The sequence below is a fragment of the Hippocampus zosterae genome, chromosome 1 (assembly GCF_025434085.1).
Source record: "Hippocampus zosterae strain Florida chromosome 1, ASM2543408v3, whole genome shotgun sequence".
NCBI classification, from domain to species: domain Eukaryota; kingdom Metazoa; phylum Chordata; class Actinopteri; order Syngnathiformes; family Syngnathidae; genus Hippocampus; species Hippocampus zosterae.
The window spans coordinates 25,907,436-25,926,003 of NC_067451.1; the positions used below are offsets into that span (position 1 = coordinate 25,907,436).

General features: G+C 40.6%; 1 protein-coding gene across 6 annotated transcripts in view; it reads right to left on the reverse strand.

The window, feature by feature from the left end:
- atp8a1 (ATPase phospholipid transporting 8A1) overlaps positions 1–18,568 on the reverse strand; it is a 123,683-nt gene that overhangs the window by 37,770 nt on the left and 67,345 nt on the right. For all 6 annotated transcript variants that reach the window (XM_052073289.1, XM_052073278.1, XM_052073256.1 and 3 more), the window contains 5 exons: positions 18,201–18,339; positions 13,844–13,908; positions 7,768–7,940; positions 3,291–3,474; positions 385–495 (listed from right to left, as the gene is read on the reverse strand). In XM_052073289.1, the coding sequence (XP_051929249.1) occupies positions 385–495; positions 3,291–3,474; positions 7,768–7,940; positions 13,844–13,908; positions 18,201–18,339 (672 nt within the window). The remainder of the gene's footprint in view (positions 1–384; positions 496–3,290; positions 3,475–7,767; positions 7,941–13,843; positions 13,909–18,200; positions 18,340–18,568) is intronic.

The following is an 18,568-nucleotide window of genomic DNA, read 5'->3' on the forward strand; positions in this document are numbered from 1 at the left end:
AATAGCCCCATGCAGTCTGAGTGAAGCAAATAACATTACAGAAAGCTGGTGCAAAATTGCCACTCCTCTGTGAAGGCCTGAAAAATCAGTTGCATGGAGAAGGCCCATTTTGTATGAGCATCCCGCATTGCGACATGCGATAGGTGACGAATCTGAGGGAACGCTCCAACATGACATAAATTACCGGTACATGACATCAAAATATGACATGGAATGTTTTTTTCCTATATTTTCCGTAATTTCTCAGCAAACATCGTTTTGAAATCCAAAGTCGTTTTCATTTGATCTTGACAAGAGGTTTGCACAGTGCTTGGCAACATTCTAGTTCAAGCACATAGCACTTTCCATTGCTTTAAGTATGTTATTATAAGCTACAGTACTTACTTCTATGATGTAAAGGACGATGTTTTTGTAGAAGCAGTACAGGATGCATTTAGCTACACGGTTGTAGTTCCAAGCTCCATGGACCAGCAGAAGATTCTTCAAGTATTTGAACTGCATGGGGAGGGGGAGGGAGGGAAAGTGAACGCGTTTGCTTTGTGAATACAGTACATACAGTATCCGATGGTCCTTAACAGACAAGATGTTATGAAAGCCACAACAGCAGTGTCTAAATGTAGGAAAGAAACATCAGGAATTTGTCATGTCCTAACAGGGAGATGGGAAAATAATAGCTGCTCCCCCCACCAAAAATAAACAAAAACCACCATGCGGGTATTCAAAAGTTCAGTGTAGCCATTAAATGACTTCGGAATGATCCTGCAATGAGCACGCTTGTGGTAAGTGTAAAATTACAGTGTAATTTCTGGCTGATAAGTGTGATTACACTGGAAATGGCTCAATGGCCAGCCTGAAACAAATTACACGTGTCCTTTCACTGTCCGAAAAAGGCAGTAAAAGAAACAAATTATCGCTGGCATTGCAATGGTGACCCCGAATCCTCAAATTTACCTTTTTGACCAACCAGGATATCACTTAAGTCAGCATGCACACTTCCCATTGAACACATTGTCAATGGCGGGTTGAAAAAGCATGCGGGAAGGTTAATATTTCCGATGTTGGCGACGCTGGCAAAGGGCCAATCTAGCTGATCAAAATCATCCTACGGGAACCTCCATAAAAATCTCTGGCCTTAAAAGAAGACATGACTGTGTGCAAATTGAATAATCCCACAATTCTCCATGCAGCCAGTGATGCATATGATTGGTTACACTATAATCGCAGCATTGCTTGCTTACTGATATTGAAAAAAAAAAGTGTTGCTTGTGTTGTCATGATGACCCTGAAGTACAATATCATATCATTGCGGGTAATAATTCTGCATACCACTAAATGTCCAAATATTCGGTATTCGGTAAGTTCATGTTGAATTGCACAATTACACCAATGGACAATTTAATCTTCAATTTACCCAAGAAGCGTGTTTTTGTAACGTGGGACAATGAAGTCAGAGCACCTGGAAAAACTCTGCAATTGGCCGTAAACTTCACACAGGAAGGCCAGAGCTGAGATTTAAACCCCAAACCTCAGAATTGTGAGGCGGACATGCTAACTGCTTGCTGCCCAACATATTTTCATGTAAATATTAAAGGACAGTTGACTTTTGACTTGTACTGATATAAAATTTAAATAATCATCTATGACAGTTTACCCAAACCGTGCTTTACTTAGATTTTGAACAGCTTCCCAGGTTTTCACTTTTCCAGTCAGCCAATTATAGCTAACATACAGCAATGCCAATAGAGAGAAAATATAAGTTAAAAAAAGACTCTGGAAGTGTAATTTCATTTGCAATGTGGATTATAAGAGGCCACCTGTCTTTGACACACATAAACCTTGAACACGTAATGCGGAGTGAAGTGGGGAACACACTCAAGCCTCTTGAATAGTAATTGCACGCTCAAGGACAGAGCACGCACTGTGTTGTACGCAACTATCGCTTTCCCATGCTCCCCGGCCCTGTGGCGGCAATAGAAAAATGTTGCATTGAATGGTGTTCTGTGTGTAAAGACACGAGTGTTTTCGTTGCGCTCGGGTATCGCATGTCGACAGACAACCTACCGGTACCTTGGAAAGTACAGTACGTGTTTACATTGTGAATTTTGCCGGAGTCTGTTTGTGATCTAGTTGTGCGGGGAGTTGGGTGACGTTTGGATACGTGTTTTACAGGTGTTTCCACTTCACTGTATAAGCTGATGCCTGAGCAGACAAGAGAGCTTTTGTTACGCACAAAAAACTATTTCAAACACAAACAACACACTTGACAGTGGCAATATCAGAGAAAGTAAGAAACACTCTTTGGAGTGTTTGTAGCTGAATGTTCTTTTGACTTTAAGGTTTTATTCAATTTTAAATTGATTGCTCAATATGTTTCATGGATTGTATATGGCCCACGAGCCATCGGTCGTCCCCCCCATTCCTAAGGGCTTGTCCTGATGAAGGTCACAGGTGACCTGGTGTCCATCCCAGATGGCTTTAGGCAAGAGGCAGGATACGCCCTGGACTGGTGGGCAACCAATATAGATGAACAAATATTCACACTCACATTCACACAATGATTTCGAGTCTTCAGTGAACCTAGCATTCATGGTTTAGGAATGCCAAAGAACAGGAAAACGCCACATTGGAGGCCCGAGCAAAGGTTTGAAACCAGAACCGCTAAGGTCAAGATCCAAGACCCATTAAAAAAAAAGAAAGGACCTCAACTTATATTGGCTTTTTTACACTCACTCATTGAGTCGACTGAAACCACTCTCTGCCCACATTCTGATGGTATTTGTGCCTCGGTTATACTCTGAAAGGACAACATTTATATGTAGACATGCATCCTACAAGTATATTTTAACGTCGAATTGATTTTTATTGAATGAAAAATATTATTAAAAAGAAAATAAAAAGATAAAAGATTTTAGTGTTTCCTCCCAACTGATGAAAGGCCAAAATGCGCGGATGTAGACGACAATTTCACCCACATTGTACTGATAGAGATCCATGGTCAAATGTGGGAAAAATATTTTGGGAAAATCTGAATATATTTTTTAAAAAAAAGTCTGAAACCGTGAATGGGTCTCCCTGGTAACTCTACCCAGTTTATGGTACTGTATTACTGTATACAGGAAATGTATAGAGTTGTTCAACAAACAAAGTTACAGAATTAATCAACTCAACTATATTTTGAATGATATATTGAACATATGGAAAAAAATCTAAACTTGATTAATAGAAGTGATGAGAAAGTACCCTATTCATTTCGAACGATCACTGTCAGGCCCCGAGACCGGTTCACTCACCTGAGCAATGGAGTAGTCAGAAGAGTTGGCGGCCTGCAAGCCCTCGTTGCCTGAAATTCCCACACCAACGTGGGCCGTCTGAATCATCCCGACGTCGTTGGCGCCATCACCGATGGCTAGTGTGATCACCTTCACTTGCTTCTTCACCATCTCCACCACCTCTGACTTCTGCAGAGGAGACACTCTGGGGGGGAAGGAAAAAAAAAGAAGAAGGCTATTGATTTTGATTTATGCACTCTTTAAAGTCACAAGATCAGACATTGCGATTAGTCTCAGGTTTGATAAATCACATAACATGTGCAAAATTGATCTCCTGTATTTGTATATCCCCCATCCAAAAGCCACAAAATGAATTGCATGGGAATTCAGTGTTTTGCAGTCACAATCCAGGTTTTGCCCAGTTAGAAGATTATTGCGCACCCCAAACATTGTGGGAGCTCAAGTTTGTTCCCGTTTTTGCACAAACGAACCTTTGGTAAATCAGCCTCTAAATTTTAGAAATAAAACAAACAAAAATACAAAACAAAAATGTGTCACAATATGACAAGGGAACCTGATGCCAAATGAGTCATAGTAGTACACATATGAGTCTAATATTGTCATCTTAAAATTTAACGGTCCAAATTTGACATGATGCCAATCCGAGACAGTTATTGATTTGGAGCAACAAGAGACCTGTATTTGTTTTAAGTCGGTACCACAATTTGAAGAGAAAAGTCAGCTACTTTCACCAAATGGACCACAATGAACCAAACCAACACCCCTTGATTTCCTCCAGTTGTTTGTCCTTGAATGACTACGTTAAGCAATCTGTTTTTGTTTTTCGGCACTTGGCATGAAACTAAAGCAATGTTGTTGAAATATCGCGTGTTTACCTCAAGTGTTTAAGATCAGATAAGATAAGAAACCTTTATTAGTCTCGCAATGGAGAAATTCCCAATTCACAGCAGCAAAGTTATGAAAGGAAGAAGTAGAACAACAGAATATAGGAGCTGCTGGAAAGGCAGCCACTCTCGCGGCGCCATTTTGAAGTCAAACTAACGAAAATAACACAACACGACACATAGGACACAGACAGTCGTGCAATCTTATTGTCCTGAAAGAATATTTACATCTTATTGCAGCAAGTATGTTGTCATAGAATAGCAGGATTCTCCCATGAGTGAAAGGCCGACATGATTTTCTGCCAAAAGTCTCCATTAGTCCCCAAATGCTTGTGAATATGATCTGGCTTTTCAGAAGAATTTATGTTTCAAATTTCAGCATGCTGTCTGAAACTGTGGTGAGCTCGTAATTGGGCCGGAGTGACCTCCTTTGTATGCTCTCCCTGAGCCTATTGTTAAACATACAGCTGTACAATCTCCAAGCATTTCCTCGTGGATGGTTTTTACTGTGCTCCGAGGAGCTTTGAACACCATACAGGTTTTATGTATTCATCTCCTCTGCAAGCATTTGTTTTCCCTTTGCCATGTTCGTGTACTTCTGTACTTTGTGTGCCCTTTTGGATAATGTCACATCTTGGAGATAAAGACATTTATATTTATGTATCACTCAGTTTCCAAAGAGTCTTCTGACCCCCAACATCAAATAGTCTACATTAAATTGTTGTTGTTTTTTTTTAATATTTCAATCTCTCATTATGCAGGATGCATTTGAGACTTCAGCAAATCAAAAGATTAGCTCTTGGACTGGGTTTTTTTTTTTTTTTGCAAAACCAAAACATTCCAGTAAAATGGACTATCGTGGTTAGATATAACTACAGCATTGGATAAAACTTTATGCTGCCTCGCAAGGGATCATTTCAGCAAACATCAACAAATCAGAGTTTAGATTTTTCTTAGTTTGTGGCTTTTTACAACACCCATTTCACAACAGGAAGCAGCATTAAAACAGACTGTTAAAAGAAGGGCTTTACAACGGTTTAGGGATGTGTCTGCTACATGCATGGATCAGCATAATAGTGAAGTGTTTGAATTTGGCAGCTTGATGTGAAATAAAAACACACTCAACATTTCAGCTATCAATGTACTGTCGTTTATCTTCTTGAAAAATGTGACATGCTTCGGTCAAGGTACACTAAGACACATTTGTGTATGATGTCCACAGTTGGACCTGGAACACATTATTTCAATTGATTGTTTCCCACGGGAGGAATTGTTTCAAAACGTGAAAAAAATTGAGGTCAATCACCATCTCCGAAGGTTTCAACTGGACTATTTCACCATCACTACAAGACGCAATCATTAAAAGTGGCTCATTTACGTACAGCCCACTATTAGCCATTGTTAGTGACACAAGAAATGTGTTTTTATTCTTTCACTATATATTCACACAGATTCTTTTGCGCTACAGATCTTGCATATGACTGTTGGCCCAATTGGAGGTGCCGCGGTGGGAAATCTATCAGATTCATGCTCAATACATTAATATGACATGAGACATGAGATGAAAAAAAAAACATAGGCATTACTTGAAATGTTAAGGTAAAGTTTTGATTAAGATCTGGTTAAGGTCATGGTTCCAACTTCAGGTCATAGACCATGTAGGTACATGGTGCTTGACAGCTGAAGTACTTCCTGTTATTGATGTGATTTGGCCAGGTCAACAGTGTCCCTCAATAATGTTGCAAGTTGACAGGGTGTCAAACTCATTTTTGTCGGGGGCCACATTTTAGTTACCATTTCCCTTGGAGGGCCGTTATGACTGAAACCAAATTTTAAAAGTATTTAACGGTTTATTCAATTATTGTTTAAGTTACTGTAATGAGGGGTTTGATTACAAGAAAATGCTTACAACATGCCTCTTATTTATTACATATGAGAATTTCGGTAGAGATTTTAGCAAGCATCATGCAAGTTGACATGCTTGATTTGCTTCCATGGGCCACATAAAATGACAAGGCGGGATGGATCTGGCCCCCAGGCCTTGAGTTTGACACCCGTGATATAAACCCTTTAAGCCCATGTTGTAAAATCAGATGAAAACGTCGGTTGTGAAACGTGGCTCCACGAAAGGAAACTTCTGCATTAATGGAAAAGAAATGTGAACATTAATAAGAATCAAACAATTCACCAAAATTAAAAGTTAAGATTTGACTTGTATCTTGATTACTGACCCAAACGCACATACAGTACAATAAAATTGTTATATTCATTTATTAATATCCATATTATGTTTAGAATATAATTAATTCATATAATCAATCATATAAGATAAGATATCCTTTATTTGTCCCACACTGGGGAAATTTACAGCCTCCAGCAGCAAGAATGTAGGAAGAAAGAAGAAAAAACAAACAAACACTGTTCAATTAAGTGCAATATAAACACAAAATGGATAAATCGCAGTGCTATTTACAATTGTCTTTCACATCATTTAATTATTATTATTATTATTATTGTTGTTATTTTTATTCAGCAGCCTGACAGCAGTCGGTAGGAACGAGCGTCGGTATCTCTCCTTCTTGCAGCGCGGGTGTAACAGTCTCTGGCTGAAGGAGCTACCAATAAATCATCGTGGTCAGACTTGATTGGGCTTGTGTTTCCTTCCGTGCCCCATTTAATTTCTGTTCGACTTTAGGACGTTTCTTCTGGTGACCTAAATGAACATAGACTGCATGGTGCATAATTTCAGGGTTCTTTGTAGTAGTGCTACTCTCCTCACTAGCATTGGCATTGCTTACTCCAGTCAGATGATTGTCACCACAAAAAGCATATACATGACATACAGTTGTAGGAGGCTTGCTGCAGAAATGTATCTTCAATCTAGCCTGATGTATTTTTAAAATTAACTTAGCGCTATTTATATTACGTTTGGTTGCCATGGCAGCTCTAACTTTGAGAGTTGGAAGGGGCATGTTGCGGTTCTCCCATTGTCAGAGGATCATCATTTTCGCTTTTGATACTATTACAGGCCTCTTAAGGTTTAAGGTCAAATATTGCTACAATATGAGAAAAACCTCATGTTTTACTAAGTCAATGCTCAATGAGAATACACACCTTAATTAACATGGTCGGTCAATTGAATTTATTTTTCATTTGCCATCTTAATGTCAACATTTGTAATCTTGACACAGGGGAAATCCAGTTGAATATCCATTCCATGATGGTTGACTTCCAAGTTGTTCTAAATCTAAATCAACTTACCCCATGGGACATAATGTACATTGGGAAATGTAAAAAATACACAATTGGCTTGTTGGCAAGCATCTATGGTCATTTCCATGCTAGTCAGTAGCCACTATTGCTTTTAGCTACATGCTATTTACAACAGAATCTCCTCTGGAAAATATATATTGGTATATAATTCATATTTAATCCATTTAACAGCTCATATTGTACTATTTTCAATGTTGTAATAAGTAGTAGTATAACCTTCACCTTCACATTTGTTAGTTGCCATACCTGGTAGTTTTCTGTGGTGGCATCAGAAAAACCCCAAAAATCGCAAACCGTCAACTTAGGAGGAAGCATTCTACCTGCAGCAGATGACGGCCTTGCAGGACAGGGCGAGGTCCAGGAAGTACTGTCGCACTCCAAAGGTGAGCGCATATTTGAGCGTCTTCCCGTCAATGATGAGAGCAAAGTCATTTTCCTTGTAGAGGGCATCTCCCAGCATCCCGCAGTGGTGGCTGAGGGTCTCCCTTGTTCTCTGCCAGAGAGGAAAACATTGGCTGGACTTGGACTTACCGCAGTGAAATGTCCACAGTCTGTATTATTTCTAGCTTGATGGATTCTCAAGCATCCTTTTTTAATTGTTTGTTTAATGGGTTTCACCCAGTAATTCACGTTGGTATGAAATGCGTCTGTCTCATTTGCAGACAGATGTTAATAACAGCACAAAGCAGGAACAGCAATTGTTAACAGATGCCAAAGTACTGTAATATTATTATAAGAGTGTCATTCCTAATCCTGGCTACATTACAACTCCTACAGATAAAAGGGTGTTCAGGTTTATCTAGTAAATTGCCATGTGTAGGTGGAGAAAAGAAACATATGTACAAACACAATGTATAACATTTGGTGATTAATAAAATGCTCAGATCAAATGGAGGAATTTGAATGATTCCAATCTTTTTTGAGACTTAGCCACATTTCGAAGTTTACCCAAAGACAGAATTTGGAGGGAAGAGGGTAAAATATTGTTTCTGCTTGTTCTAATGTTTTCTTTACATTGCAATCCAAAAGGATGAAAAGCAGAGAAAATGCGATGATGGATGAGAGAACAAGGCCGGAGTCCAACTGCGCTAACCTATGCTGTAATTTACGGTACCACAAATATTTCGTGAAACAACACAAAAGACCGCCACAGTCATATTTATTCTTAAGGTATAATTCTTTGCAATGCCACCAGGAGGTATTTGAAAACTTATTAATTAATGAGGGGTTCCTTTTTTACAATCAGGAATTCTAACTGCATACTCAGTATAAAGAGTGATGATGATGAGCGTTGGTGAACGTGGGACGAACTAAAAGATTTACTGTCCTGACTGGAAGGAAGCATGTGGACTGGAGAGCAGGGCTCCTGAGATCATCTCTGTCTTCCACCATCTTCCTCCCAGATGGTGGAGCACTTTGGAACTTGAATCTGAAAGGTTGAACCTCTCAGATCGAATACAATCCGTTCAGGATTTTAAAGCGACTTTTGCTGAAGGAAACAATGGAAATGGAACCTGTTGCAGGGTGTCACCATCATTAAACCATCACTAACTATAAAGAGGAATGCTGTAAGTAATGTGAACATTCTTGTTCATACAAGTATCATGGACAGTAGTGATAAAACTATGGATGAGTAATTGACTTCATTTGCTTGAAATCTAATAGGGAATTTTTTGTTCCAGTCATAATTTCATGTTATGGGCACCTTTAAACCACTAACTCTCCTCATTTATTGCCCCAAAAAGTTGAGATTTTCAAATGAGCCTCCTATTTATTGTACAGGGTTTTTCATAAGTCTATGTCACAAAAACTCCTCGGTTAGGAACTGGCAAGGGTAGCAAGATAAAATTGTTTTCGCTTGAAAGTTCATGCGTGATGGCGGTTCAACTCTCTCAGTTGAATTTAGATGTTAAGCAAAGTGTAACTGAAATTAGATCTTCTATAATTTGCTGAATGATTGTGTAACACTAGTTGAAACAGTTGAAACACACAAACATATTTGCGCACACCTCAAATAAATGCACGCATAAAATCCTGTCTGCATAAAATACTATATCTACCACATTGACACTAGAGTGTCAATGTGGTAGATATAGGAAGGGGCCTTTAAGAGGCGGGATCAGTGGGGCGTGGGTGCGACATCAGAGAGACTGCATGTGAGTGTCCGGAGGTGAGCGGCGGCCTCAAGGTGGCGCTCATTGTGTCTGTTTAACTGTTCTCGCGGGGTTCAATGAACGGCCAAAAAGTGCATCGGCAACTCGGGCGCTCCTTTCCCACCTGGGAGGGCAAAATACAGTACAGTGGTACTTTGACTTATGAGTTTACAAGCAACTGCGACACAGCAGTGGAACACTATACTGTATGTCCTCATGCAAAGATGACGGACAATAACAGGAACCTGGTGGGTGGGTGTGAGGGGTCCGGCCCGTGACAAGGTCCAATATGTCAAAAGCGGCCATGCAGGACCACGGGGAGAGCACAGCAATGGCTTGGCATAACAACGCTCTGAAACCTCAGCTGAAAGGAAATATTTGGACAACAGGGCTTTGCGTTTCAGCAGATGCACAGCGAGAGAGGGAGAGATGATGGATTAGGAGAAAAAAGAGCGAAAGAGGACACAAACAGAGAGCAGCTGTGCACATGTGAACCTTCTGTGCAAAACAGCCCAAAATCAGACATGTCATTTGTCATACTGGATCTTCATTGGGAACAGAACTTTGTCTACATTGTTAGTGCACTTCAAGTTCTACCTCCATTTTGGGTAGAATCCAGTCATCACATACGGTGATGGACACTCAAGCAGAGCAGCCATTTCCCACCCCCATTAAATTACAACATGGAGTTTCAACGCTAATTCTATATTTCTCCATCCTAAAGACCTTTTGTCAGGACTATAATGAGCCATTTAGCCTATGTGAATCGCAAGTGTGTGGTTTCGGGAACGGCCATTCAGAGCCTCCCGTAAAGACTGCGCTCTATAGTTGATACAAGCCACTCGTGATGTGGAATCTGGATGTTTGCAGAGATGTAAAGTCATCAGCTGCCGAAGACGGGGGACTCACTCCACAATGGGGTTAATCCTGTTCAAATAGGACATGTAGCCAGGCAGCTACAGTGAATGTTGATTTTCAAAATTGCACCACTGTAACTTCTCCAAAGACGATCTTTTTGCAAAATGTTGTGCCAAAATTCTGCCCTGTAATGAATAACATGATTTTTTTTTCTCTTTCTGAAATCCTGAATCCTGAAATGTTTAAAAACTTTGAGGGAGAAATATGATAATTTTTTTCTGAATTAATGAATAAATATATGATTGAGAACAATTTAAAATCTCTTGTGTTGTAATATAGATTATAGTACACTTATGCATCTCAATGGCTTGGAAGCCATTAATTTTTTTTGTGGCCAGTTTTAAGAAAAGTACAGTACATCCACCATTTTTGTGGAATGTGTTGAGCCATTAAAAAAAATACATGCATTGTGTCAGGATGTTTATTTTCTCACGAGTGATGAGGGGGAAACAAGCATATACTGAATCTCAATAAGTGCTGCAGGGGTTTCCAAAATCATTTCACAGACTCGGAAATGACATTTGTATTTTTATAATGAGTAATATTCTCAAATTAGAAGAGTGAGGAAATATTGCAAATTTGAATGTTTCTTAGTATTTGATAATATTGGCTGTAAAATAATAATTGTTCAATCTAAGTGCCTTGAAAATACAACACACATTTTTAGATCAGCAGGTGTGGCCATTTTATAACATTTGTCAATCGCAAATTTTCATCAGAAACCTGTATCCCTAAAATATTTTTCACTAATTTAAATAATGGTAACTGTTTTTTCTAGCACATCAGGTTTTTGAAAAAATCGTTTTTTTTTTGTTGCTTTTAATTTGACCTGTAAAAGCTTGAAAATACGGATTTTATCATCCATTATAATTTATAGCTACGGCGTTTCCGAAAATAATTCTTCCTGTTGCTGAACATCACCATTCATAAATGTTCTTAACTATATCACTATATTAAATACAGTATTGTTGTGATTATGATGATTATTAGTGTTAATATTAGGAAAATCCGATGTGCTGGAGAAAAAAAACAAGGGCAGAATCAGCACCAAAAAAAAAAAAAAACCAAGTTCACTTGCATCTCTGATTAAAAAACATTTGTAAAAGGCATTTGAGGATTCATTCAAATACAAAGCAATGACACGAAACAATCGGTAATCCTTAATGTGGCTATGGATTGTGAAACTTTTTGTCCCCTTTCAGACTATATTTTTGTATGGGCAAGCCACTTCAAATGATTGAGAATTTGCATTGAATGTGACCTTACATTGAATAGCAGTGTTTCACTTGAGGAATTTCAGGCTATGCGACCTGATGCAGCACAGGAGGGTCGAAAATGTTGACAAGCATGTGTAAACCAGCGAGGAGGGAAGACATGCTCCAATTACTCTCTTGTGCAGCACATGGCCGCCGTGACTGAGTAGCCGTACCGTCTGGCCAATGCGTACGGCATGGTGCGGACGCTTTCCGCCTTTTTGCGTTGTTAACAAAGTGCCTTATGTAAGCATCTGCTCAACCGCAACAGAATGGGAGTTGACATTTCAAAGCGTCGGTCCGCGCACTTTATGAATCCTCCAGCCCCGAATTTTTGACTTCAACTCCATTTATCACGCTTAACGAATAGCTGAAAGGATGAAGGCAGTCTGTCATCACCCCTCAACACCCATCCGCCTTCCTTTACACCCCTCTTCATACATTTTTTTTTTCTCCCTTAACAAAATGACCAAGTTACATTTCATCTTGGTCTGTGGCCCTTTTCCAGATTTGTGCTGTGCTGCCTCATAACCAACAGACAAGGCTCTCCTGCCGGGGGTTAACAGACTTCTCTGCGGGATGTCTTACACACGTATGAAGAGATTTAGAATGTGTGCCTGCCGCCAATGTGGTGGTGCGCTCCCTGTGGGTACATTTGCAAACCTATAGCCTTTACTTCTAAATAGAGGACTGGTGAAGAGAGGCAGACTATCCAGCAACAAAGGAGTGACTGTATTTCATACAAATTCATTAATTAAACACATCCTAAAGGCTGGGGTTTCTCAACATTTATTAACATTAACATCAACAACACACACATACATACATACACACACATATATGTCCTTTAGGATGTGTTTAATTAATGAATTTGTATGAAATACAGTCACTCCTTTTATTTATATATATATATGTGTGTATGTATGTATGTATGTATTAGCACCAGAGCCATTGAGGCCCAGATATACCACACCAGACAAGGCCCTAGGTGTAGGTTGTGCAAAGAGGCACCTGAGACGATCCAACACATCACTGAAGGGTGTAAGATGCTGGCAGGGAAAGCCTACATGGAACGCCATAACCAGGTGGCTGGCATAGTCTACCGAAACATCTGTGCGGAGTATGGACTGGAAACCCCAAGGTCAAAATGGGAAACACCTCCGAAGGTGGTGGAGAATGACAGAGCAAAGATCCTGTGGGACTTTAAGATCCAGACTGACAAGATGGTAATGGCAAACCAACCAGATATCGTGATCATAGATAAAGGGCAGAGGAAAGCCGTTATAGTGGATGTAGCGGTCCCAAGTGATGGAAACATCAGAAAGAAGGAACACGAGAAACTCGAGAAATACCAAGGGCTCAAAGGGGATCTGGAGAGAGCCTGGAAGGTAAAGGTGACAGTCGTGCCTGTGGTGGTCGGAGCACTCGGGGCAGTGACCCCCAAACTAGATGAGTGGTTGCAACAGATCCCGGGAACAACGTCGGACATCTCAGTCCAGAAATGTGCAGTGCTGGGAACAGCAAGGATACTGCGCAGAACCCTCAAGCTTGCTGGCCTCTGGTAGAGGACCCGAGCTGAATGAGGGACGGACACCACCCGAGGGGGGGTGAGATGAGGAATTTATTTGTGTGTGTGTATGTATGTATGTATGTATATATATATACACACACACACACACACACACACACACACACATACATACATACAGTCAAACTTCGGTTTTCGACCATAATCCGTTCCAGAAGGCTATTCGAAAACTGAAACCATGTTTCCCATTATAATCAATGGGAAACATGGTGCAACATGGACTTTTTTTTGTGTCTGTAAAAATGCTTGTTTGACTTGCCATTAGCCTCCAGTTTCATCTTTCTTAACTGCCCATTCTCTCAGATTTGTGGCTTGTCCATATGCAATTCAGCGCAATTCTCGTTAAACAGCTTTTCATGTGACCACATTATGTTTAGTGATTTATTACAGATCTAAAAATTGGATGGTTGGCTCGTCGGTTATATAATTCAGTTCCATTGTTCATTTTTACCCTTTTGGGGCTACAACAACGAGCAGTACTTACATCAAGTGTGTCCTCATTTATCACTAGCATGCCCATGTTCTTCGTCAGAAGTTTGCAGGAATGTCCTATGGTGGAAAAAAAGTTCAGAAAGTTATCACGCGTCGTAAAATAAACCAAAGTATTGTACATAATTAACCATCTTGTCATAGCGACAGCCATTTAAGATATGACTCAAATGTTCTCATTTGATTCATGTGGTCAGTAAGTGTGCCCACAAAAAAAGGCGAGTAACCGTCACACTTGCGGAATGCAATGTCACCACATTTTTAAGGATTCCAGTTTAGATGTAGCCACTCTGAGTTGGAAACTCGCTACATGACTCATGAGTTTGCTTTATAAGGGCTTGTCAGCATCCTGTTTTAATAGGGACTCACAAATTTAGGGTAACCTAACGTGGCTCCCTCCGAGCTGCTGGCTGGGACAGATATTTGGGGTCACGAGTCAGGTAGGGGAATGAACATCAAGTACAAAAGGCAGAAATTTAGCACAGGGGTCTTCAGTTAAAAGCGGTCCACTTTAGGGAAATGTCTGAGTTGAAGTCGGCAACATCACAATGCATATAACACGCATTAGAAATGTGACACAAACATTTGGACATCACCAATTCAAAAAGGTGATAACGTAAGGCAATTATCACACTGAAGTGGCAGGATTAATACAATAGTTTTCTTTAAAAAGTGCTTTGAAACAAGACAACCTCAAGTAGTCTAAAACTGAAGAACAAACTAAGGAGTAAAATACTTTTCACCACTTGCCCACCTTGCACGAAACATCCCCTGTTCCTCTCGCAAAGGTGCCAGTGACATGAGAGTTAAAGTGTAGACTGGCTTGTGCATTTCCCGTGTGTGCATTTATCACCATATTTACCACAAAGGGGCACAGGTTAAAACAAGACTATCATAACTTACCAAAAGGTTGTGCTATCAAAGAACAACTGCTCCTCAAAATGATGCACATAGAAAGATGCATAGGTCCAGATTCGGCTATTTGTGGGCTTTGACAGTTTGCACCTGTCTGGAAACAAATTCCCAATTCTTAAAGGAGGGCAAGGGAGGACAAACCTTTGTTCAGGCGAATATGTGAGTGGGTGGTATTTTCATTGAGTCAACCCGGGATAAGGCTACACATGAAAATCCTGTGCAAGGATATCAGAAAGTTTCCCGTCAAAACCAAGCACAGTTGGAGGGCTGGCACTGGCGGTTTGTTTTTGTAATTGCAAGAGGGGCAAATGTTCAAAATTTGGAAAACGTGTGGAAAATGTCTCCTCCATCTCAACTCCGGTCTCTCTCTCACTCTCTCACTCTCTCACTCTCTCACTCTCTCACTCACTCACTCACACTCACACTCACACTCACACTCACACACACATAATGTGTGTGTCCACGTGTGTGCGTGCTTGTCCACTGCTTCCGATTAACATGTTTACCTTCAGCCGGTTTGACAGCGGCCAAATGCACACTGTTGCATTCCTCGGGCTGTCATCTTCTCAGGCGGAACTAAACAGCTCTCACGCGGGACTTGAAGAATGTGCAATAACAACATGTCATGTCACAGCCGCCTGCACTGTTGCAACAATTAGGGGTTTGCATTTGACCCGCATGCAGACTATGAGCGTAAGAATCAGAATGGTCAGGTCAATATGCGAATCTGATTACAAGACATAAGGATGGAAAATGAATGCCGTGATGTTGGATAAATTAGCCCGTCAATTTGTATGTGCAACTTCTAAATCAACTGTCATTCGGTGGTTTTTGTATGTTGCATAAGTGGGCTGTGAACAATAGTCTGTCCTGTGTGCATTTGAATTTGATGATTTTTAGCTCTGAGCCTCAGCCTCTCTTGCGCTTTTTGTTGCATAGTAATCCCTCACGATTCACAGTGGTTGCGAAAAGCAGTTGAATCAGATAATTAAGAAGATTAATCCACCTGTTTTCAACCATCTCAGTATGCTGTCGACATTATGGAGCCCGCTGATGTCAATTTCAATTGACATCTAAGTGCCCTTGGGTTCGCCTTGCGAACATCATGTGACCAAACCCCAAGATGCAGATGAGCCATAACGATCGCAATGCGAGCCCGGGGACACACTGATTCAGTTGACAGCAATGGACGGTATAATAGATGGTTGAAAACGGGCGGCTTCTTCCATTTAATTCTTATCCCACCAATGCAATATTGACCAGTGAGGGCACATAGAACATATTATCGCAAAGAAAACATTTTGACTTGAGTTCCCCTTTAAGCAATGATGAGCACAGATGGTGGAGCACACGTAAAAGTACATTACTGTACTTTAGAGCAGTGATTTACAAAAGTACGGTAAATACAATTTTGAATTAAAAATGTTCATGAAAAAATGTGAACATTAATAATTAATATTAAATAAAAAGTAACTAATTACTAAATTAATGAATGCATTTTCAATCAGTGCCGAAAGATTTTTTTTAAACCTGATTTCTGTACAGTGGTACTTTCGGTTGACTTTTTTCCTGAACCTGGAGAGCGGGCACTTTGCTTCCACTGCATCCTGGCTCTGACCTGTCCCGAATGTGACATAGTTTGGCCCAACGGCGGGGCAAACAGTGCTGGGAAGCATAACCCAGAGCAAACAGCGCTGCGAGCCAGCCACTTTGCTGTCAGAGTAACTATCGTACATCCAACTGAAGCCGTGCCATATGAATGACACCCAGAAATAATGGCGGTTTTTACGACTGCTCGTTCGAATTCAAGTCAGATCAAACTGACTTGCCGTGTTCCTTTGCCATTAAGTTGAGTCAACACAGCTGGTTTGTAGCTGATTTATGGTAGGCTGTGCCAAGAGTGGCAACTGGGTGGTTCACCCCCCCCCCCCCCCCCCCAAAAAAAGACTCAGTGAGTCACTCGTGTGCCACGAACTTGAGTGGAGATCCACTTTCAGTTTGGAAAATTTGTAAAATGAAGGTCAATATTGAGAGGGGATTTACAGTCCAACTCCAGTCTAAAAAGGCTGACCTGTAATAGCGAGCCCAGTGATCATGTGTTCACATCTGGGCACCCTGGACAAAAAGGGCTGATTGAGAAGGGCCCGCAGCATTAGATAGACTCAAAGTGGACAACAGATACTGATTTTCGTGCCATCTTTGTTCACGTGTTGGCTGCCACATGCAAGCACAAGAATTGCAGCGCAGTGTGGGGAGCAGCAGTGCACTTCGAAATGTTCTGCAAGAGTCACTCATTTGCACTTCTGATGCATTCTGTGAGGCCAGAGCACCCCGAGGGGAAGCAAACATGTACAAAGTGCCCGGTTTGTGTACATATGCATGTTATTTACATCATGTCAGTGAGAGAGGCCCATACATCATTTTGTGTTCTGCAACAGATGCTCGTTCTTGATGTTGCGTCAGTCAGAGAACCTGCCGAGTGGTTTCTCTGACTGACCGGAGAATCTGGAAGAGGCTGCGGGAACCGTATCGGGTTTAACATCTGTGTTGTAATGTAGGCACGCCCACAAGCTTCAAGTCTTTACGTGAACGCAACCCTGGTCCGATTAGGCATGAAAGGCAGGCACCGAGCAATGAGATTTCATGCATTTCACTATTTAACATGTCAATTTGTGTTTTAGGTGTAGACATTAATTAACCACCTGCAACAGTAAAACAATGTGAGATACAAGCTGACAAATGTGTAGAGGGAAATTACAGCCTGGGAAGTGAGTTGCTTCATGTTAAATTACTATTTAAAATCCTTTGTTACAAGAGTATAAAAAAGTTAAGCACTCGTACGTAACTGTACAATATTATGTGTAATTGGGGTTGAACGACAGGGCTGCATCATACTGGAAAAACATGGCGATGCCGATATTTAACATGTACCAAAAAAAGGTACATTTTTATAATCTAATTCATTGTTTGTTTGTTTTTTTTCTTTCGCACAGAAAAATAAGCAAGCCGAATGCATTATAAGCGAATTAATTGTAATACTCTTAGATACGGTTCAACTATTGGCTGGCGATGCACACGTAAGGATGTCAAAATCTTACAAGAAGCATACAATTTCATATGAAAATGATTGCACGCCATTGCGCTATGCATATTGCAGGGATGAATATAACAATAAAGCTACTTTTTTCATATATTGTATCACCCTATTGAAAGAATAAAGATTTTTGAGAGCTGATTATAAAGTGATTAATCATCAACATAACTGATATTCTTCCAGTACATTACAGCCCTAACTTTTTTTGTGTTTCACATGAAACCATATTTTGGCAGACTGGCCTAGAAACAATAAGAATGATGCGTATTTTTTGGATGACATGTGTCTGGTGTATTCACTTCCGCCCTGCCACCTCCTGACCAAATGGTCTTTAGAAGCTTACCAATGTTGATGGCCGTTTCCTGTTTATCCCCTGTAAGTATCCAGATCTTGATGTCAGCCTTCATCAGTGTCTCTATGGTCTCGGGCACCTCATCTTGCAGCTTGTCTTCGATGGCGGTGGCCCCCAACAAATGCAAGTTCTACAAGAGAAAAATGGGCAGCGTTAGTATAGGAGGCGGGAATTAAGTGCCTATAGCAGGGGAGCCCAATACATCGATCGCGATCAACCGGTAGCCCGCGGACTGATCCCAAGTCGATCGCAAGAGATGTAGGAGCTAATGGGAGGGGGAAAAAAATGGTGTCAATGTGTTTGTTGTTAATAATCTATATTTGTGTATTAGTGCACCCTAAGCATCCTATCTGTTTCAT